We start from the raw sequence: 24,535 nt of genomic DNA, 5'->3' as shown, positions 1-24,535 counted from the left end.
TCCTGCTGTTTGAAGATGACAAGATGACGCACTTCACTTCGACAAAAATGACATTGCCATCACAGGCACTTCCGTGCGTAGAAAATATTGTCAAGACATTGACAAGTTTAGAAATAAAATCTTTGCTTTCGTCAAAACTGTTTTCAGTCATCATTGCACAAGGGTTTTCAAGGGTTTTCTAATCATCCAATAGCCTTCTAACACGATTAGCAAACACAATGCACCATTAGAACACTGGAGAGAAATGGGCCTCTATACACCTATGTACATATTCCATTAAAAAACAGACGTTTGCAGCTAGAATAGTCGTTTACCACATTAAAATTATACTAATGTATAGAGTGTATTTCTGATTAATTTAATGATATATTCATTTAAAAAAAATGCTTTTCCTTCAAAAATAAGGACATTTCTATGTGACCCCAAACTTTTGGACAGTAGTGTATATTTGGGAATCGGTTTAAAATATAGTATAATACAGTAATATAGTAGCACAGAATTTTAGGAAACCATGTCATCAAAAAGCTTTTTTCCCCCATTGTTTTTGAGTAAATTATTGGACCAAACACTTTTCTGTGGCCCTCAATCCTCTTAACAAAAGGTCCAGTACTAATTTTGTTTAAAAGGTCGGCGTGTAGTGGGGAACCGCTGAGACCGTCGTGGTTGAGAGACGCCCGAGTGGGAGCAGGTGAAGGAGGGGAAGGTGTGAAGAGGCAGCGAGAGGTCAGAGTCGAGGTAACCGCCTCACAAAAGGCACTCGAGTTTGTTCAGCGAGTGTGGAAAAACACCAACCTTAAGTTCATATTAAACACAACATTAGCCATGCGTTCCTCTCAGATGCAAGAAAAAAAACATACACCCACATGAACAAACACCTTTTTCAGCCACTCGTCTCAATGTTTGTCCAAACTCTTCAGGAAAATACGACGAAACATCCATCCATCCATCCATTATCTACCGCTTTTCCTCCACCAGAGGGTCACGGGGGGTGCTGTGCCTATCTCAGCAGACATTGGGCGATAGGCGGGGTACACCCTGGACAGTTCGCCAGTCCATCGCAGGGCCACATATAGAGACAAACAACCATTCACTCACACACTCACACCTACGGTCAATTTAGAGTGACCAATTCACCTAATCCCCATATCGCATGTTTTTGGCCTGTGGGAGGAAGCCGGAGAACCCGGAGAAAACCCACGCACACACGGGGAGAACATGCAAACTCCTTGCAGAAAGGCCCTTGTTCCGAAGTTGTTCCAAACGGGGCTCGAACCCAGGAACCCGGGTCTTCTTGCTGCAAAGGCAAGAGTGCTAACCACTACACCAACCGTGGGCCCCTTACGACGAAACAATGTAAAAAAAAAAAACCCACTCAAAACTCAAACTTCTTTTTCACAGTTAATATATTCACATTTAAAGAAGCTGAAAAATCACAACGCCTATTTTAATTATTGAAAAAACACACAAACTGGCCCTGGACCAAATAACTAAAAAGCCATCATAGTAACTTGGACAAGGACAATGAAAACAAAGTCATAAACTGAGGAAATCTATTGTGGCTGCTGTCGTCTTAGGAGGCATAAACCAATCACGCTAGAGCTTTGTCAGGATGTGTCCCGTGTCCTACCTGTCAGCACTGTCGACGTGTATTTTAGAAAAAGCAAGATTTACATCACTGTATCTTAAAAATTACACTGCATCAGTTTTTTTTCTTGATCCACCGATACGTTAACAGCGGTTAAGGGCACACATACGCAGTACACAGGTACGCTGGTTATTTGTAGCGCTGCTCTTTTCGTTTAACAGACTGCTCCAGTTCCACTGTAGGCGCGCTAACGGCGCTAAACGAGCTAATGCAGCTAACAGAGCAAACTGGTAAACGGTGCCTGGATTTCGGTGTCGCGGCACGTAAACATGACGTCCCACGCAATTATTACATGCTATTGATGTCACTTGGGCTGCAACTAACCATTATTTTCTCTTATTATTTGCACTTTTCAAATGCCTTTACTTAATTGCTACTTAACTTCAATTATGATGCTTTTAACTGTATAAAATCTTAAAGACACCTATTTTAAATGATGTCTTACATGTCTATAAGGGAAATACCGCAGTAGATTGGTAATTAAGATGAAAATAATGTATGTATGTATTAAAATAAAGTTTTTAATACATGATGAATCCAACAGATACTTAATTTTTTTAATAGGATCAAAGGCTTATTTAAGATTTTAAAATTAAGACAACAAACAAATTTTTGATCATATATTGTAAATAGATGAAGTTTGTAACTTAAGTTCACTTAAATGCAACACGTGAAAACTCCCACTGTGCTGTCAACCATGATGCTTTTAGCTGTATAAAATCTTAAAGACGCCCATGTTAAATGGTGTCTTACATGTATGTGTATGAGGGAAATACCGCAGTAGGTTGGTAATTAAGCTGAAAATAAACTAAAGTTTTTAATATAGTAGAATACATACTGAATCCAATAGATTCTTTTTTATTATTATTATTATTATTATAATAGGGAAAAGGATTATTTAAGACCTTAAAATTTCAAGGGGAAAAAACTACTACTAAAGGGGAGTTGAGCTACTTTTTTTGACCATATTGTAAATAGCTGAAGTTTGTAACTGAAATTATATTTATCAATGAGCTTGTAGAGAAAGAAACAATTGCTTCCATCTCCAAGCATGTCATTCTGTGTGTTGGATGATATGAAAATGTGTATAATCTTTATATTTCCAGCTGCAAACTGGAGCTACACTGTGCAGCAACATCGAGCTTTCACAACAAAATAAATATAGCCAGAAGCTACGCGAGGAGCAAGAGATCAATATTTGTTGGGAAGCTCTTTCTGTCCCCCGAACTTACCTCTCGTCGCCGTGACGCCCAGCAGCTCTGTTTGATCTTCCACACCACGGCGGCCACCAGGAGCAGGGACAGGAAGCAACTGTGTGGACAGACAAAGAGAGGAGTCAAACAGAGCAAATCGAGCAAGAGGAAAACTGGGAGCCGAGATTCAACTGTGGTTGAAACTCTGCTTTAAAGGGTAACTAAACCTCCTTCGTCCAATGCCCGAAACAGAAATCTGGCTGTGGTTGTTTTCGCTCTTTTTTTCTTTCTGTTGTCACTTCCGAAAAAGATGGCTCCGTTGGATGTTAGAACACAAAAATCAGCCGCTGGATTCTTCTGTATATCGACTTAGCGTGATTTAAATGTAATGAGTTTACTTGGCTCTGTCGTGTTTGTCGTCTCGAGTTATTCTTCTCTTCCTCCTGCTGGATACAATTTTTGTCGCTCTGTGGGGTCTGTTGTGTTTTTTTTTTGTGTTTTCCCTGCTCCTTATTTCCCAGTGTTTTCCACATTTGGGCAAATAAAATATATCACGATATCAAACCACAAATGTTCTATTGCGCTCGACGAAGTATTGCCTCGAGGGGGTGACATGTCTTGGAGAGGTTGTTTGTGTGTGTGTGTTTTTGTGGTTCACTGCACTTCCCCTTCCTGCTTTCACACTTTGGAAGTTGTGTAGAAGACAACAAAAATAATAAAAATAAAGACAATGTGTGATTCTGTGAATAAATGTGTGCATACAAATACATCAGCATCAACACATCCATCTCGACTGTTAACGCCTGCAGCTGATTTTCCCGCCCGCCTTCCTCTATCTGTCTGGCCCTGGTTCTCTGTATTTCGGCTAACATCAGTGTTGGCAAGTGGCTGCTGCTGATAAGGTAAAAAAGTCTCAGGACCAATGATCCATACATCAATTAAAAGAGTTTTCCCCCCCTGACAAAAAAAAACCCATCAACTGTAAAGAACGAGAAATGTGCACATTTAGTAGTTCACATCAATTCTGATGAGCGAACACAAAACAGCTCAAAGTCAAAATTTGAGAAAATACACAATATCAAATTTAGGCATCATGTAGCCACTAATACAATTATAATAATAGAGTTGAAACAATTAATCCATTACTAAATTAATCGTCAACTAATGGATTAATCGAGAAAATAATCGACAGATTCATTGATTACGAAAAGAATCGTTAGTTGCAACACTAGATAATATAATAATATAATATGATAAAAGTTTGAAAGGCATGGTAAATTAATAAAGAAATTCATTAGATGCATGTTATTTAAAACAAATACACATAAAATCTTGATTTAAAGCTGAGGTTGTTTTCTCAACTCTCTCAATAGGAAGGAGATCTATAGGACATGTGAGATTCTGTGCCGAAGACCAGTTCAACTCCCGCATCTTCGAGAGAACGCAAGAACAGAGCGAGGAGGATGTTGTGTCCTTAGCTCATAGCCACAGTGTGTAATGGTTAAATGGTGACGTTTATGAGATTAAAGACATTCAGCTGCTATAACAGTTAAAAGGAGAAAGATAATGTTTAAACATAAAAGGCAAAAAAATGTGTATTAAATTCTGTATTGTTCAGTTATTAGTTCAAAACGAATAGAGACGCAACAAAGCAACTCGACCAACGATGGCGTGTTTAGCTCCATGCCTTAGAAGCCGGACCACTTTGCTCACTGTAGCCCAATGGAAGGCTGCCCAAACATTTTTTGTTACCCTTTGGAAACATAAACACCTGCATAAAAACCCCACATTTAACAGGTTTGTGCAAACAGGGTGCAGCAAGTGTGCAGACCTACTGGACATACCTACTGCTCGGCCCTTCACACAGTTTGTCGTTACCTATTCTGATTTGAGTGGCGGGTGGTGAGATGGGTGTGTGATGCATTTCTGTGAACAATTAAACCACAAGGAGACAGAATTTGCTTTAATTCTCCTGCAGTGTTTCAAGTGTTTGTCCTCTTTAACAGCTTTGAAGTCAGGTGAGAAAACTGCAAAGTTGATGCAGAAGATATTATTACTGCAAAAACTTTTACCCCTTTTTCAATTTGAACACCTTTGCCCGACTTAATAATGGCCCCGCGATACATTTTGATCGTCGCTCATCGCTCCCACACCTGTCCTGTGTGACTTTTTAAAGCGCCATCCATTCAAAAAAAAAAGAAGAAAAATCCCTTATCGCTTCAGGCTGAAGAGGACTCTTAAGAGAGCCATCCGTCCAGCCGTCTTATTGATCTGGCTTCCCGCTTACTGCTTAAAGAGCGACGCGGCGCTGATGAACGACCTCACGTGAAAAGATATCAGCGATATCAGCATCTCCCCCCCACTCGACGGGTTAGGGGAGGAAAAACAAAAGAGGGAGACAGAAGAGGGGCCAAAGAAAAAGAAGACGATAAATGTTGTTTAAAGTCGGGTAAAATGTGAATTTTTACAACCTTATTTCACCTCGCTGTTCTGTATAAAACAGCATGAAAACAGAGGGACAGTTTTGATTTTATGGCAGAAGTGAGGCTGTGGTCACAGAGCGAGATCGATATCTGTGTAAGTGGAGGAGCAGAGGTGACGGATCGATGCTGTCGCGTGACACGTTGCATGTGAGATCGAATGCTAAATTAATCATTAACTTTTTTGATAACCAATTAGTTGGTTTCTCAGCCGCTTAGGTGTTTATATTAAGTACAAAAGAAGACGTTTGAGATCATTATTTCAAGGTTTGGTGACACATTTCCTGCTATTCTATGGAGCAAACAACTCATTGATTCGTCGTGATAATACTCAACATAAATGACCAGCCATGGCAAAACCGGCAACAAGTAGGCAGAGGGACATTTTGAGTTATTTACAGATTCTGAAAGTGTGATTTCTAAGCTTTCGAACAATGACTGAAGAAGATATGGCCTTAAACTGCTTTTGGGAGAATTTTAGCCTCCATAAATATTATTGATATTATTATTATTATTATTATTATTTATCGAACATGAAAATAATCCCAACATCATATTTTGGATTGCAGAACACTGACGTGCTACAAGGGTAGGGCTGAAAGTCCATAGGCAAACCATGGTGCAAGGTTTGAATTCGACCATATGTGGTTTATTTTTCCACATAGTCACTGCTGAGGTCTACATATTATTCCATTGGTGTTGTAGCACTTTAGATTCTCTTGGTACAGAATCTCTCATCCTGATAGTCAGTCAAAAAAAGGTCCTCAACATCAGATATTTCCATTGCTCGGACTGCGCTTTTTGTCTCTAACTCGAGGTGGTGGACCTCATCCTGGGTGAGGAAATGGCCAAGTTCTCCTGCGGCTTGCAACAAGCTCGTTGGCCAGAAAGTTCCTGATTGTTGCCTGGGAGATGCTATCTGATTACCAGTCAAACATCCTCACCATGTCAATGTTTTCTTGGGATGCGCAGAACCTCGGGTCTTCAAAAACCTGCCAACTATTGCACAGCTGTTAAACCTGGAGCATCATCCCATAAAGTAGCAACCATGTCAGCATGAAGGGCCTTGGGGGCTAACCCATTTTTCTGCAGATGTAGGGTGACACCACTGTGCCAAATTTTGTCCATAAATATTCATAAAATGTCTATGGTACTCATCAAATCCATGCCGTTAGTATCACAGTTGAAATTAATGCATCCACATCAGCCTATGAACATCTCAGCCCACCCTCGTATGAAGAGGCAAACCTCAGGTGCAAAACATGTTTAGGTGAATACAAACAAACTGCAAGCAACGTAAAAAAAAAAAAGAGAAGTAGTTTTATAACAGATGTGGACAGTAACGGTGGAGGACAGAGATAAAGACGCACAGGAAATTGGACGGTACAGGCTTAAGTCTGAGCGACGGACGAGAGCGGACGACAAACAGCTGACGGAGATCTGGAGGACCGGAGGAGAGACGGACTCAAAGGACGAGGAGCGGAAGACGCAGATGGAAGCGGACAGAGCGGCGCGCTTCATTTCATTTCATCCCAACCTTCCCCACGTGGGAAGTCGGCCAAGTCAGTCAGGCTTCAGCTCTTCCCTCCCACACCACCACCGAGATCTCTCTCTCTCTCTCACACAAACAGACACAGCGATTAAAAATCCACGAGCAGCAGCAGCTGTTGCTGCTTCACTGTAAACACCTGCAACAATCACACTCCACCTCCAGGCTGGGTGATAATTCACAAACAACACCACTTCCAAGTTCAATACACAAATATACTGTATGTAAACACAATAGGAGGAATAGCACGCTTCAAATGCAGCTGTTTTGAACATTTTAAAGCAGATTCGTGGACAGTTTTTTACAGTGTATTTACTGTATTTTTTGTCGTTTACTATTCCCTGCACTGAAACAGGTAGGTGGAAAAAACTGTTTAATTCTTCTGTGCATGTGGACTGACCTTCCTGGCTAAATAAAGAATAAACACAATATAAAATACGAAGACAAACAGTGCAGCAACATATGAATTCAAATGATTGAATTAAAATAGTTTTGTGTGAGAGTTGGAAAAACGGCTGTACATAGTTTCAATATTTTGGCCTGTTTTTGGACACTGGGACAAATACTCAAACAAACGTGACTTTACATTTGAATCTTTAACACACACAATTTGGTGTTCATTTATAACTACAGTGTTTTTTTTTTTTAAATAAAACCTTTAGTTTTTCTTCATTTCATATTGTTAAAAAACTATTTCAACATGCAGTTTTTGCAATTGTAAATAACTGCCAGATGAAGGTTATTCTGGAAAAATGGGCAAAATGTTTTTTTTTATTTATGGTTAAAATAAGCAAATATATTTTGAGGCTTAGGTGTTAAAGAGAAAGTGAAACAAATAAAACAGTAGTCCAACTAACGGTAAAACTAGTAGTATTTTTATTATTTAAGTTGTTTATTGAGGTTGAGTAGTCAGAAAGTTTTGGAATCGCTGTAACTATGAATTTAGTGTATGTTACAACATTAAAGTAGATATTCAGAGGTTGTTTCACCGCTCAGCTGTTAAATCCAACCACACTAAGTGAAGAATCTCCAATAATTAAGCCAATAAAACTTTTACTCCCAATGGAGACTGAACTTATTGCGCCGTTTGCATTCCACACATTTGTCCACACAAGTTCCTGCTACTTAGTTCACTGTGGAGATTCATGTAACTTCATGGAGCCTGCGGGGCAACAGCAGCCATCACTATCTACGAGGAGGAGATCCATCTCCATTTGAGTCCACCCTGTAATTGAACACCCTCTGCTATTTTTAAATTGGGAATAGGAGCGGCTAACAAGGCGATCAAGAGTGCCCTGATGTAACATCCAAAGTCGGGTTGCATTTATTTTAAAAAGGCCTCAAGGCCAGTGGTTATATTGTGTTTTATAACAAGAGCTGGGGACTTTTTTTTAATTGTTCCCAATGAGGAGAGAGAGCAAAGTGGACTTTTCAGAGTCCAAAATTTGTGAAGCAGCTCCAGGTGAAGACAGAACTTTTTGGAAAGGTTTCTGCTTTTGCCTTCATAGATTTCTCTGGAAAAAAAATTATGGAGAAGCTTTGTCTTTCCCTGAGTAATATTACATTGTCTCTGGATCTGAAAAGTGAGGCCAACGTGGGCGTGTCTGAAACCCGTTTTTCTCTTGAATGGCCAACAGGGGGCAGCTCTACTGGTTTTTCACTTACTTTATAATGGTTGCTGGTTCAAACCCAAAGCATCTAATCCCCCATTGCTCCCCGAGATGAAGCAGGGTATGCTGTAGGGGTGTAGCTATGGTGTGATTGACAGCTGATGTTAAAGCATGGCTATCAGCTGGGTTGTTAGTCGTAAAAAATCGAAGAAGAATAAAATGGCCCTGGGAAAAAACAAAACTGCAAAAGACGAGACTTCAAAACGGCAGTGGGTCACCTCACAGTGGGTTGAATGACACTGTATGCAGGAAGTCGAAATGCTCATTGGCGCGAGAGGATCTACCAGACACTGAACACTGTTGACATTTTTTTTCTGGATGAAGCATTTCCCAAACTCCCAAAAAAGAGCCTTTGTAAACAAGCTTGCAAGTACATGTTCTCCTTCCCTCCCTAGTCCACATCTTGTCATGAATCGTCGTCATGACTAATTCATCGTCTGCAGTCTGAAGGCAAAACAGATACAAACGAGCGATCGTATTCATATTGAAACAAACGACTGCTCTTCCAAAGAGACCAAGATTTATCTCACCCCCCCCTTTTAGAACATGTTTTATTCATTTTCTTTTTTACAATGTGCTTATCGCATCAATTAAAACAGGCGTTGAGCAATTTCCTCGCCATAATTAAAGTGTTTTCGTTCACACAACATCGGGTGAAATTAATCAGTTTCGCTCAAAGAAAAGTTTTAACGACGTACCTGAGAAAATCCTGTGTTTGTCACATTAGGGGGAGAACTTGAATTAAAACGTGTTTCCTTCAACACGTTAAAGTCTTTTTTTCCTGAGATTATACAACAAGGAATTTACATAACGTCGATCATAACTGATAATCAACTCATGATTAAACAATTCTACGTTTGAACCCAATCTGAGGGAACTCTGGAGACCTTAAGATGACTAATTTATAAAAGGCATAAAAGTGGCTTTAACTCAGTAATTCATTGTCTACCGCTTTATCGTCCATGTGAGGGTCGACGGGTTGCCAATCCATCGCAGGGGCCAACGCTGCGGTCGATCTAGAGTTGTCTAATTAACCTCTGCAGGGTTTTTGGACTGTGGGAGGAAACCGGAGAATGTTGAAGCAGGTTACTTTTTCTAAAAGCCATGCAATGGAAGCCAATAATATGAACCTGAAATTAGTTTTTAGTTCATGAGTTTGTGTTTTTAGAGAGAAAGAAAATGCAGTTCATCTATGCTACAAATCTACGCGGGTGTGCCAGATGGTGGAGCAGCACAGACTTCAAAGTTAAGGGAAATGTTGTTGTTGACTTAAAGACAAATCTGATCAGATGCAACAGTCATCGTCAGCATATGAATAAAACAAAAACAAGGACAAAGAGGTAAGACTTCTTTCTCGAGATGGGACTTTTGTGACAGTCGATTTCATCTTTAATGGCAAGTATTTTTCTTCATAACCCGAGAAGTAGATGCAGGCTCCATAAAGACGTTCTCCCTGAGGTTCTTTTTACATTTCGGATGCCCTGTGGAGGTTTCACTGAAAACAAAAAAAGCAGTGCTTTGTCTCGACTCAGAGTTCCTCGCCAGATCACACTGTGTGTATCCTCAAGGCCAAACAAACACGCTGGATGCATTTCCTGCCTCGCAAAAGCATTTTTTTTATTGAAGGACTTCAAACCTGCAATGTTTACATTGGCTTGTGGTCTGTGCCTGCTTACTTTACTGCCACGCTGTCACTACCAACTGTTCGTCCCTCTGCAGTGGAGGAGATGCCATAAGACACTAAAAAACAGCATGAAGGACGTGGTTGGGAAAACTTACAGAGACCCCTAGTGGTTTAAATCTCAACTGAGGAGCCTTAAAAGCAGTGGATCGAGCCACTTGGATGGATATACTGCTATAGTCTGACAGCCAGTAAGGGTTAACATAATTTCCCCCATACAATACGATTAATAGACTAAAATATGTGATTTTATAATTGATTTAGTTTGTTTTACTATAATAATTTAACTAAAAAGACAATACATAGTGTATGTTACTGGACATCATGTATTACTTTTCTTCTTCAGAGATATTTGCAAGGTAATCAAAATGGTTTAAAGGAGACAGCCCCTTCAGGTGATCTGAGGCACTTCTAGGCTGCCCCTTTTTTAACTTTGATTTTTAAAGCAGAACTATTCAGGATAATTGCCTAATTCAACAGTCATTGTGATGGTTAAATGTTAAATGTCATTTTTGGAGGGGAGATTGAGCACTGTCTCCACTGCCCCCTACTGTCCGTTAGTGGAACACTAGCCTGGCATGAAAAACCGGCAAAAAAGAAACTGTCGTCGAAAGACACAATGAAGAGAAAAAAACGACTGTCTGACCAAGTTTTTATGACGGATAGGATTAGGCGGTAGACAATAGATGGATAGCTGTTTACAGTGGTTTTAAGGTTTGGATAATGAACTCGAGGGAAGCAGAACTATTATAGAATAGTAAGAGGAAGGGGGGGGGGGGGGTTTGAGTGAATAGTACATATGTACAGTATAGTATAATATAAGGTACAGTATTATCCAGCACTGTCTAGTTTGTTTTGTAAGAAAAACTTCAGAGACCTGATTTAATTAGGACAATAACAGAATAGAGGTACGACCAGATAAGCATGTGCTTCATCCTACTCCTTTTTGAACGATACCTTTTGCTTGTTACATTGTTATTTTATGATTTGCTCCCTGTTTTGTCTTTAAAAAAATAAAAAGCTTTATATACGAGTCCAACTTTTCATGAGCAGGTCATATTTATGAATGACAGAAGAGGCCGAGTGAAGATGAAAGTGTATTATATCTACGAGTCGCTGTGGCCAGAGAGGTGAGCTCACCCAACAGCAAAACAACAGCCGCAGGGCAAACACCGAGCGACCGGCTTTGTTGTCCACAGCCGACTGAATACTAATCCAGCTCTGTGCCTGTCACACGCTTTCATGGCGGCGGTGGGGGAAATTAAAGTCGCTCGCCAGCAAAATGCCATTTCATCTTCACTGTAGATGATAACTTTGTCAGCTGAATCACACACTAACAAGCAACTCCTCTGAAGTCTATTTCTGTTGTTAATAAACCCAGCAGCGCCCGTGAATGACGGGACACCTGCAACAAAAGCAAGGCTGAACATATCAAAGAATTGACTCGTTTCTGTAGGCTCTTTCTTACTCAAGTCGTCTCACAAAAGGAAATTGGGAGTGGGGTGGTGGGGGAGGGGGGTGGTGACAAGATTCTCTTTTATGTTTGATAAGTTTGAAAAAAGAAGCTAAATCGTATTTGGCATGTTTTCAGCGGGACACAAAAAGCTCAAAAAGAATGTGCCTGGTTAAAACAGAAATGTTTACTCAAACCAAATATCGCTTTCACAGAATCACATCAGTCAATGTCCTATTTTGGGATTAAAATCGATAAAATACAACCTGGAAATCAATAAGATAATTGGCCACTGCAGCTGTGAAAAATGCACGCATGTCGACTTGTATAAAAAAACTGTATATTTTTGAGTTTTTTAAGAGGGAAAACTGTTATGGCCCAAAAAACACGGTACTTTGTGAGGAAACTTGGACTGTTGCCCGTTAAAATTTAACGTGTTTAAGTGTGAAAAAGTGAACAAATTAAGAATAATGTGGCTGGATTGTAAACGGGTGAGTAAATGAGCAAACTCACTATTCATTCTGAGAAAAAAAACAATGCATAAATGTTTCTCCCTGTATTTTAAGTCATTATTTACAAATCCTGTAACAGGGCTGCAAAAAGACCAACACTGCTGCTCATTTTTTTTGTGTGTAACCATTTGCATTTGCGGTCTAAACTCGTCTCAGGAGGACATGAAAGCAGAAGCTGCAGGCGAAAAGTCAGGGAGTGGATTGGAGGAGGGGGAAAGTCTCCCATAGGACTCCCCATCAGTGCCGTTATGGGCAAGAGTCACTTATTACAGGTGAGGAAGAGGAGGAGGAGGAGGTGGAGCAGAGAGAGTGGACGCACACAGTCAGGCCCGCGGATCGGACTCATTTATTATTAAATCAGACGCAGAGCAGCTTTCAGCTCCTCGTGAACCTATCAGGGGGAAGATATAAGCGGCTCCTCTCCCTGGTTCCTCGCTGATGACCGGACAATGAGGTCAGATACAAAGATGGATTGTAAGTGATGGAAGGCAAAGAGTAAAAAACGGGAGATGGAGTGAGTGAACTCCTCTATTGAAGCTTCTGGCACCAATTAAACAGCACCAGCTCTCGTTACAGCGGTGTCCAATCATATTTGCTGTACTTTATCATTTATTTATGATTGGTTTACTTTAATGTATTCATGTTCTATTGAAGAAGAGCTGAAACTAGTGTTCGACACCATTATCCTCCTCAGGAAATCAAGTAGAAGTTAATTTTTCCATTGTGCTTCCATCCAAAAAGAGTTCCTTTTGTCACCCCCTGGTGGCTAACTGCTACTTCCTAGGCTTAAAAGACAAACATTCATGATACTATTGTTACAATATCTGTATTGGCCAATAATGGCTTTAAAGTAAGTATTATTGGATAATAGTAAACCGATATGTTAGCTCAATAGGCTGCGACCTAGTTGACCTGAATACTAGTCCACTCTACAACTATAATTTATTTGCATAATGAAGAAAATGTATATCATATATAGTGTATATAGTGACTAAATAACCAGGCCAAAACGCTCATATGGGATACCAGTAAAAACTCCAATAATGTGCATCTCTCGGTCGATTGAGAGTGAAACAGGAACGAAAGAAAGAAGGAAAAGAGAAGGATGAGACAGAGAAGGAAAGAAATGATACTAGCGGCAGCAAATGTTCGAATAAAAGATGGAGAGAGTGTGAGGAGGAAGAGAAAGAACAAAAACACCATAGAGAAAAAGTGGCACAGCACCGACGGCAGCCCCTGCTGAGTGCCCAGGGAGGCCCCTCAGGACCAGCAGGCAGGGCCTGAATACATGTCGAGTATCTGTCGGGTTCTCTTTTTCTCTCTCTCTCAGGTGTCTCAGGGGAGGGAGAGAGAAAAGGAGGAGAGAAGATACCGAGAGAAGCATCTGCTGTCAGTCAATGCTGCAAGGAACGAGCTGAGGGCAAACACAGCTACAGCGTGCGTGCGCGTGTGTGTGTCAGGAAAAATAAACAACATATTAAATGTGTGAAGCCATCAAATTTAAATGGAATACAGGTGCATCTCCAAATTCACAACATCCTGGAAATGATATTTAAGACAGTGAGAACATTATTATAATATTAATAAACTCGTTGCACCTAATTTGAAATGTTGCAAGCGTTTTCAAAAACACTGTTCAAAACAAAAGCTACACCGACGCAGTAATTTGAGCTAAATGAGCCGCGACCAAGTACTGAGAGCATAAATTAACATCAGTAGTTGGACAGTGATTCATTGTGCTTTTAATTTATGATTCACCCAAGGAAATGCTCTGATATTATCAGATGTTTTTGTGCTGTAGGCTGAGATTCTCCATGTTTAAATAAAAATGCTAATTTATTGGGATCCACGGGATGAAAAATCAATGATCAATCAATCAATCAATAACCAATCATTCAACTGACAAAACAAAAACCAATCAGTAAACCAACCAAACAAACAACCATCCCACCATTTACTCAACACCAAAAAAAAAGAACAGGCAACTAACGATCCAACCAATCACTCATGCCAACAAACCAACCATTGATTCAAACCACCAACCAAGTGATAAACCAAACACCAAAGCAATAGATGAAACAACCAACCAATCAACCCCGAACTATTTATTCAAACAACCAGCCAACTAATCATTCAGTCGATCAACTAACCATCCAACAAACCAATGAAACAGCCAACCAATCATTCATACCAACCATTCAACTATTGATTCAAACAACCAACCAATAACTGAAACAACCAAGGCAATCTTTGAAACAACCAACCAACCAACCAACCCACCCACCAATAAACCAATGAAACAACTAACCAATCAACCCCCAACTATTTATTCAAACAAGCAGCCAACTATTCATTCAGTCAACCAACCAACAAACCAATGAAACAACCAAGCAATCATTCATACCAACCATTCGACTATTGATTCAAACAACCAACCAATAACTGAAACAACCAAAGACCAAAGCAATCTTTGAAACAACCAACTAACTAACCAATCGACCCACCAATAAACCAATCAAACCACCAACCGATCAACCATCCGACTATTTATTCAAACAACCAATAAATCAATGACAAAACTAAACAAACCAACAGTTCAACTGCATCTTGTGATCTTTTAAAAAAATATGTCAGATTTCACCGAGAAGCAACAAAGTTCAGGGTGAAAGGAATACATGAGGAAGTCTATATGGTGTATCATAAATATCTGATCGTATATATTTATCGCTCAGGGCTAAACACGTATCTGCATTTAGTGGAGTAAAAGTGTAAAAGTACAGTTCACAAACATCTCACCTGTGCTACATATATTGTATGTACAAAGGATGTTTGTTGACATAACTCACGTCAGCGTGGATTGATCTCCAAGCTCGATACTGAATCAACCCGACACCAAATACCACCACGCAGACAACCGACAATGATCTGCTGTTAGTAAACGGGTTGCAATTTAAATTGACATTTGGGAGTGATTTTATTGAGCCGACCCCCTGCTCCTGAACTCACACAGCGCTGCCGGTCTGAGGCTTTAAGGACGCGAGGCACGGTCGCCACCATGTGACCATGTGTGAGCGTCAGTGAAGGACAATCACACAGGTCCATTGAGCGGCCGCCGCTGCTGCCTCTGATGTGTAGTGTCAGAACAAAATGGTTATAATCATCATTTCACAGACACATAATATGTATAATAATTATTATAATTATACATATTACGATGTTGTGTTGTAAAAACCCAGTTTCAGACACAGACACAAAATCAGGGCAGCTGGCGATTGAGGAGGATTGTGTTTGGCCCATATATTTAGCTTTTTAAGGCTATTTGTTTTTACCTGTTTACTGAAAACCAATGATACAAAACCTTAACTTGTTCTCTAAATAGTATTGTCATGACGAAATGTATGAAAAAATGTATGAACTAAATATTAAAAACATGAAACAAAAGTACATTTTTAGAGACAAAAAAAGCATAATTTGTAATAATGTATCTATTGATAGGGCTGAAACAATGACTCGTTTTCTGATTTTTCAGCTTCTTATATGCTTTCATTGTCAATGTCATCAGAAATGTAACGTGCACAAAAAAGACGTGAGCCGTCTGTGGGGCAGACGAAGAAAAATCCCAGCCGGGGGACGACGAGACGAGGGAGAAGACGAGGGGGACGCTGAGTCATGAAATCTGAAAGGGTCGACGCTAATCACTCTAACAAGGTACATGTCTGGGACCAAGGGCAGAGAAGGAGGACCATACTTGCTTTGCTCTTTGCTGCTAATGCTGCTGCGTGATGATTGGTGGTCAGGTCGTGATTGGGCACAAAGGGTCTGAGAGTGTGATTAGGAATTAATTCCAGGAAGGACAATGACGAGCAAAGCTTCAGATGTCAATGAGGAAAGAAAACAAAAAAAAATCCACTCAGAACTCAAACTTTCCTTTGCCTCAAGTGAACTATGGCTGACCAGGAGTCCTCATCGAGACCACAACCTGAGGCAGGAACCTCATTCCTGAGGAACTGGTTAAGTTTAGCGCTATTCTTTATGTTAAGGCTTAGTGATAATGGTTAATTATTTTATGGTTAAGGTTAAGGGAAATGGTTAATTCTTTACGTTAAGGTTAAGGTATAATGGTTAATTCTTTATGTTTAAGGTTAGGGATAATGGTTAATTCTTTCCTCCTACTGCTGTATTTAAAACTGACGATTTTTTTAACTGCACTCTTATTATGAGTGTTTCATATTTTTAATAATCCGTCTCACAGTGGATGACATTTTCAGAGGTGCTGGAGCTGACGGAGGTCATTAATGGAACATAATTATGTTGGCAGTGATTGGAGAAGGCCATTGCTTTCTTTGTTTTGCTTCAGATAAGGCTAACGAGGCTTTGTAATTACCCTGATTGAGCGGAAAAAGAAAAAAAAAGTTATAAAAAAGGAAGCAAATTCAATCCAATTATCAGTCCATCTGTCGATACTGACCAGCTCTTCACCCCGGCTGTGACTCTCTGCCTCCAGCCAATTAGCTCCGACTGGAGACAAAGAGCAGTGAAAACATGTCGTACATCAGTGGACTATTGTAGTTTTTGAGCATAAACAGAGGACTGCTGATTTCATTGTCTCTCTTTCCTTCTTTCTTTGTTTGCTTTTTCTCCTTTGATTTCTCGCGCTTGTTTATTTTGCAGTGATTAACATTTGGGTTTTATTGTGAAATGAAACATGAGTTACGCTTCTGGTGTTTATAGAATTTTAAACCTCTCGCTTGTTTTCTCAACACAACGTACGTCGTGTCACATCACAGCAAAAAACAGACCGTGAAAATGACCTTTCAGCACCGTCTATATCTGCTCCAAACAAGACACGTTTCTGTACCCATTTCAGAGTAAAAGCACTACAGCTGAATCCATTACCACAAGAAATAAACATCTTAAATACAGCGTGTACAAGTAGCTCCTGAATAACCCTTGGCTCAAATGTGTTTTAATTAGCTTCAAAACCCAAAAGGATGTTTCAGTTTGTCTATTGTGGTTCTACTGTAAAAACAAGGTGGTCCAACAAAGACAAAAAAAAGATCTTTGTCTGCAAAAAAAACACATTTAAAGTGTGTCTGTGTGTATTAAAGGAAAACTGTTTAAGTTTGATGTTTACTTCTCAGACATAATTCACTTCCCTTGCACTTTTTTTATGCTTTTATAACATTTATCAATGATCATGGTGAGAACAGGAACAATAAAAACAACAACCTACAACTGCTGTTCATTTCTGTAAATGCAAGTTAAGTGTAATTAATCACTTTATTCTCCTGGCTTCTCTTGGACACAAGCAAGCAAGGGAGGGCTTCAAAGAATAAACGTTTGCTTCGTCTAAACCTATGGCTCTCAAACTGTGGTACATTGTGGTAGGAAAATCAGAAATACTGTTCCACTGTTTAAACCAGGGAATCAAGGGAGAGTTAAGTAGAAAAGTAAACAAATAACAAAAAAAAAAGAAGAAGTAGAGTCAATCGCTCAATCTTAATGTAATGTCACCATACCAGTGTGTGAAGTATATGTGAGGAAGAGGAGGAAGAGGAGAGCGTTAACTTCTTCATTAAACATATCTGCACCACCTCATTTCCAAGAATGATTGTATAAATTATACATAATTCTATATTATAAGGTTGAGAAAATTCAGAAAACCACCAAAGTTTTTGGGGGAGGACCCAAAAAACAGTCTTTGAGAATTCTTCATCTATATCACACCTACACTGTTAATTTTGCCGAGTTAAAGTAACACTAAAATATTCAATACACTCTGGAGTAGTTTCTAAACAAATACAAAGTGTATTTAAAGTTTGGTCCTTATTAGAACTGGTGTTCCTGCAGTTCCTTTGGAAGTCATCAACTTTGTTTATTTTGTTAGGAAGAATATTCTAACAACGGTGATAACGGCGTTCCTTTGAGAGCTCTCTATATTTTCCTCAGGTGGCACTTGGTATAAAAACGTTGGAGAACCAATAGTCTGAAGGAAAGTGTAATTTCGGGCGTGACCCCTGCACTTAACAATGTATGAATGAAAAGTGGCCACTAAAGAAAGAAAGAAAGAAAGAAAAGAGTTCCTGGTTATTTTAACATTAGCTGTCAAGCAGTACAGACCTGACAACAAGCTCCACACTCTCAGGGGAGGCAGAACTTTCTGGGACATCAGGCCTGGCTGGATATTGCAAGGTAAAGTCAAGATGATGTTTTTATTTTCAAAAAGTAAACACCACAGAGGACGGATATGTGGTCACCGTTCTGGAGCGATGGCTTCCTTCCTTCACTTTGATGCATCACAATGTGCGAGTGTTGCCTGACAGTTTTATCACAGCTCCTCTAAACTTTCATCTTTTGCTGGGATTTTCACTTTACATCCAAGCGTCTCTGGTTTTTTCTGCTTCGAGAGGCTGAATCTACAAATCTCACTGTGACACACACACACACACAGAGAGAGAGAGAGAGAGATCTGCACTCAGCTGAGAAGGACATTAAAGAGTTCTTATATAATGTGGTTGATTATATATTCAAGGGTCATTAATTCATCCAGGACGTGCACACAGATGTAGCCTCTCTAGGTTAAGTCCCACTCTCAATGTGCACCTTTGCTGAGTTTGTGCTGAACATTCACTTCAAAAAAAAACAGGATAAACTATTCAGAAAGCATAAATATATATATATTTTTTTTCCCTGCCTCTGAAGGAAAAGCAGAAAAGTTGGCCCGGGAGAAGAGATGATGTATGAAGTCAGAATTCAAAAAAACAGCCACAGCTGCAGTAATACCGCCATGACAAATATGTCCCAGCATGAAAAGAAAGAAGGGGGGAAGAGAGAGGAGAGAAACACAGTCGTATATTTTATGATGACTCTTTTAGCTTCATCCACCCAGAAGTTTGAACTTCTGCGGCCAAGAAAATGTGTCAATCAGGTCAGCATCACTTCAAAAGGCGCCTTTTTCTACAGCGACTGCCAAGTTTGAGATTAAAGAACGCGACAGCTTGAGAGAAAGACACACACAGAGAGAGAAAGAGAGAGAGAAATACATTTTAAATGCATTTCAAAAAGCCCAGAGTTTTTTTTTTGTGTGTGGAAATTTCACATTCTCTCGGGGGGGTTTTGTTCCGGGCCTGGAGGAAAACATTTAATAGGCTGAAGTGAAGAAAACATTGCAGAAATGTTTGCCCGATTGTAAACAGGTTACAAAAAAAGGTGTTAATCAACAGACGCGTGGTGGACGTGTGTCTGTTTACTGTTGTTTATTCCGTTTGTTTAATGCATTGTGTGTGTGTGTGTGTGTGTGTGTGTGTGTGTGTGTGTGTGTGTGTGTGCGCATCTGTGCTGGTGCTGTAGATAACGGCATGGCACCGTCGTCTTCTGTCCCCACAGGGAACATGGCACAGAAAGAGAGAGAGGGTGAGATTAAGAGACGCCGAGAAGGTCGCGCCGAAGAGGAGCAAACACTTTCCGCGTTAATTAGCATCCCTCTCCTCCCCCGCACACACACACACACACACACACACACACACACACACACACACACACACACACACACAAACAATGCGGCACCCGAAAGAGCCAGAAGCAAATAGGGACAAGGCTGCGAGCTTTGCTAAGTTTAGGTCTCCACTCATCTGAGCTGAATCAATGGCAGGCATCAAATAAAAAAAAAAAGAGAGACTGAGCTTAGGGATTAAGAGCCAGTCACAGAATTGAGGGGAAGGAGGAAGGAAGAGAGGAGGCAGAGGAAGCACAACAGTACAGATGAAAGAATGATAGAGCCATGAGTGGGAGGGAATGAAGGGACACTCTCTCTCTCTCCTGTGACGCCAGTGCTGACATGCAAATAAACGCTGACACACGTGGATTAAACACATGACGCTGCTTTAAAAAGGGGTGAGGAGGGAGAGGAGACTTTACGAGAGACTCACCTAAATAAAATCAATGCCAGCTCAAGTCTATAATATCTCAATTGCTTTGTCCTGCCATTAAACGGCGGTTTCTCTTAACTCATTCCTGGCACCAATGTCCATAGAGGAAAATCAGTGATTTGACATCACAGGCGCACAAGGGTTTGTTGATTCACTGCGTCCTCCGTTTGTAACTTCAAATGTGTTATTTTGTGTTATTTCACTGCGTTTGAAAATTGTTCTTTTTCAAATGTACCCGAGCGACACAAACGTGACAAACAAACCAGCAGTAGACACGGAGCTAAAGCGTCCCCCGCATGCTGAAAACTCAGTTTTTCTTAATGGACTTTGTTGCAGGAGCATGAGATTTCAGATTCCAGTCAGGAAATGCAAGGTCATTTTCACGCTTTTATCCAAAGCGACTTACAAAAGAGGACTAAGCTACATAGAAGAAGTCTGAGAAAGAAATCCAGTGGACAGGAACATTGGAGAGTGCAGAAGTGGATCCAGAAGTGTAGAAGGAGATCGTTTCGGGGAGGAGGCTACAGCAAGTGCTAGGAGAGAAGATGCTTTCGGATGAGCTGTGTCTTCAAGATCTTGGTGTTGGCACTGCCGGACCATGACCCCCGGATGAACGGCGTAGACCGTTGAGTCGGTAACGTAAGCCTTTAGGAGAGCATTTAAGTAGTTGGGAGCAGACCCATGGACCTTGGACATACCTTTGTAGGCTAGCATCAGTGATTTTAATTTGATGCCCTGTGTTGTAGTCCACTTGGTTCACTTGAAGCGAAACCAAGACTTATATTTTTATAAGAGTTCGGGTTGTGCCTTCACACCTGCGCAAAGAATCGAGACTTTCCGAGCTAAGGGCTTAGAACATCTGTACCCGCCTTATGTTAGTTATAGACTCCGGGCGCTGATGGGGGGTGCACGCAGCTCAGGCAGCAACTGACTACATGTCTGTGAAACCCTGAACTGCCACTCTAATAACATCCAGAATTTGCTCAGTTGAGGCTACAACAGAATGTTACTGTCACCCAACAACAAACAGATAATCCTTTAAATCGAGCCGATAAAATCTCTCCGTCCTTTACACGACTGCTGGATCAATAAAAGCAGCTGGCTTTTACTTTGGAAACAGCCAGGGCCGATGCAGAGAGAGCACACAAATATGAGAGACAGAAATCCTACAATTCTCCCTTGAGCAGCAGACTCCACACAAACAAAAATGCGGGAGACTCCAGAGGAATAAACACATACACAAATGCATTCAAGCATGCGGTGGACACACTTGTGTGTTTTCTGGGTACGGCTCGTTTTTAAATCGATAACACATTACAGCGGTTCCTGGAGAAGTGGAATACAGACCAGAAGATTCATCTCTGTGTGTATACACCAGTCCAGATACAAAACGCTGATTCACCAACTTATGTCAGACACGTCACAGATGGACGAATGCGCACAGGAACCGTTATTTTTTTTTAACTCCCTCGCGCTATCACACATCGTCAATCCGATGATGACATTTGGCATAAAACTGCAGCTTCAAAAGTCACTCTCAGCCATATTGTCAAACAGAACGCTGATACCGGAAACCCAATCGACACAACCGACGCAGATTATGCTGCTCTTTCAGACGCTGCCAGTTTCTGCAGATGGCCACTTGCTGCTATAATTATGGAAATACAGTGGGAAACTGTGTGGCGTCAGTGTTATACTTGAGGGTAAAATCTGTGTTAAATAGCTCGATATTCTGACAGCTGTCACGGATCGAGAGAGCGTTTGCCCAGAGATATATATGTATATGTGGGCTCTGACAGCATCTCAACTAAAATGTGTCCAATCAGGAGCGAGGACATTGTGAGGAGGCGTTTCCTCTGGGCTCATGAAGCTGGGATCTGGAATGTGTCTGAAATACCGAGCAACCACGGGTTGCTCGGCAGCTGAGACTCTACTGACTGCAATGATTGGTAGATGCGGTAGGTGGCGCCACATGCCAAAACATGATTTCAAAACATAAGATTTGTTTTAATGCAAATATTTTGGCTGTGCTGTTGTTGTTGGTGAGTTCAGTATGTTATATGAACATTAATCCTGAGTCCTGATTTTATGGCCAGTTGCTTTAGATTTATTACATAATGCACCTTTAAACCACACAAATTCAAACATTTCACATGTTTTTCCCCTAACTTTGTTAGTTAAGATTTATACGTATATGTTTCATATAAAATGCATAAAATGAAGTTTTAATCCATTTAGCAAACGTCTCTCTTGAAAATGACTTCTAAATGATATCAGGTGTTACAGATACGGTTGCAAATTAGTCACTAAATTGCACTCGTCATGATTGATTTTGAATCATACACTACCATTCAAAAGTTTGCGGTCATTTAGAAATGTCCTTATTTATAAAATGAAAAACATTTTTCAATGAATATAACATTAAATTGATCAGAAATACACTCTTTACTTTGTTAATGTGGTAAACGACTATTCTAGCTGTAAAAAACGTCTGGTATTTAATGCAATATGTACATAGGTGTATAGAGGCCCATTTCTCTCCAGTGTTCTAATGGTACATTGTGTTTGCTAATCACGTTAGAAGGCTATTGGATGATTAGAAAACCCTTGAAAACCCTTGTGCAATGATGTTAGCACAGCTGAAAACAGTTTTGGTCTCTTTTGATGAATAAAAGTGTGACTTTTAATAGAAACAAATTGTATAGGTGACTCCAAACTTTTGAACGATAGTGTATATAGGAAGTTCGGGAAAGCAGAAATGGGAATCAAACCCTGAAAGACAACTCACTGATGATTATGTCGTAAAATATGACCCCCACTGAGCATCAAATAGACAACGATGAGTGTCTGTTTAACTAAACTTCAGTGCCTGCTCGATAGAAACAGGGCTTATGTGTTTATTCAGCTCCGACACTGTGAGATGAACAGTCTCTGGTTCGTTGACATTAATCATGAATCACATGTTCCTCCTGTGTGCAACACAGACACAACAGGAGCAAAAGGAAGAGAGCAGATCTGTGTTCATGTGTGCATGATCTGAGTAAATAGTGTGTGTGTGTGTGTGTGTGCACTGTGCCGACAGCTAACCAGCTCCTACAAAGCCAGTGAGCCACAGCGTTTGCCGCTGCACAGGCAGAGCCGAGGCTGTGGTGATCCATCACTGTGGCTCACACTGCGTCACACGCGTAGAGGGCAAGTGCAGCCACTTAAACACCAACACGTGTGTGGAGAGTGTGTGTGTGTGTGTGTGCGGAGTCAGAGAAGGGACAGAGTGAGGGGAGCTCACCTGAAGAATGTGACAAAGAACTGCACCAGGTCCATGAAGTTACTGTGCTGCGAGAAGGCGATCTGTGCGGAGGCAAAGACAGAACAACTTTAGTTAATAAAAGGACACTTCAACGACAAAAAAACAATAAAAATGTGCAGGATTTAAACGACATATTCGACAGGAGAACGGAAATGAGGAGGAGAGACATCTGCTCACAGACGGCACATTGTGTGACATATGCATATTTATGAGTCAGTGTTGTCAACGCGTGCTGCTCTCAGGCCTTAAATTCCACTTCAATTTTTTTGTACATAAGTACATGAACATGGGTATGGAGTTTACAGCATGGGAGATTGACAAGGTGAGATGAGTTCCCAAGAGCAGGAGAATCTCTGGAGATCTCCGGGAAGAAAAGTTCAAGGTTTTATTGACAGTTCATCGGCATTAAGAGACTGAGATGTTATGTTCGGGTTTCCGACAGGGACAGCAAACACGTGTCAGTTCACATGAGTTTGTTAATTATTCACAAATTGTATTTCGAGCAAAAATATTTGACTATTCTATAAAGCCCAGTGCATGAGAGCTAGTGGAGGTAATGCAGGGTCTATGCGTGTTGAGCTCAAAGGAGACGGAGACAGCAAACGTGTCAGTTCACTTGAGTGTGTTAATTATTCAAAAATTGTTGCAGCATTTCGAGCAAAAATATTCAACTATTCTGTAAAGTACAGTGAATGAGAGCTAGTGGAGATAATGCAGGGTCTTCTGCGTGGTGAGCCCAAAGGAGCAGTTCCGAGATGCATTCAAGAAAATTCTCTTAAATTTTTTATTCCACTTACGAAACACAAATTAGGTAATCACGAAAAGAGATTTGTATTTTCGTAACGCATTCATTGATAAATCATTTTGTCTTGTACGTCCTTTAATATATGATGAACAGTCACAGTCACTGTCGTCAACTTTTTATATCCTCGTGAATAATCCAACGCTCGTCAAAGAGTTCCCACAACGACCGGAACACGCCGGGTCTGCTTATCTGTGATCCAGAGACTACATGGCTGTCACACACGCACACACACACACACACACACAACACAACACACACACTCACACAGAGGGAGAGGAACAATTCCTGTACATGTGGGCAGAAATATTCACA

General features: G+C 40.5%; 1 protein-coding gene across 2 annotated transcripts in view; it reads right to left on the bottom strand.

Annotated features, from left to right (window-relative positions):
- atrn (attractin) overlaps positions 1 to 24,535 on the bottom strand; it is a gene marked incomplete at both ends in the record, with an annotated part of 118,626 nt that overhangs the window by 40,835 nt on the left and 53,256 nt on the right. For both annotated transcript variants that reach the window (XM_083910059.1, XM_083910060.1), the window contains 2 exons: positions 2,878 to 2,956; positions 23,398 to 23,459. In XM_083910059.1, coding sequence (XP_083766185.1) covers positions 2,878 to 2,956; positions 23,398 to 23,459 — 141 coding nt within the window. The remainder of the gene's footprint in view (positions 1 to 2,877; positions 2,957 to 23,397; positions 23,460 to 24,535) is intronic.

The sequence above is a fragment of the Microchirus variegatus genome, assembly GCF_963457635.1.
Source record: "Microchirus variegatus genome assembly, chromosome: 2".
NCBI lineage: Eukaryota > Metazoa > Chordata > Actinopteri > Pleuronectiformes > Soleidae > Microchirus > Microchirus variegatus.
The sequence above is the reverse complement of the archived record's forward strand: the minus strand, read 5'-3'. Positions and strand labels throughout refer to the sequence as shown.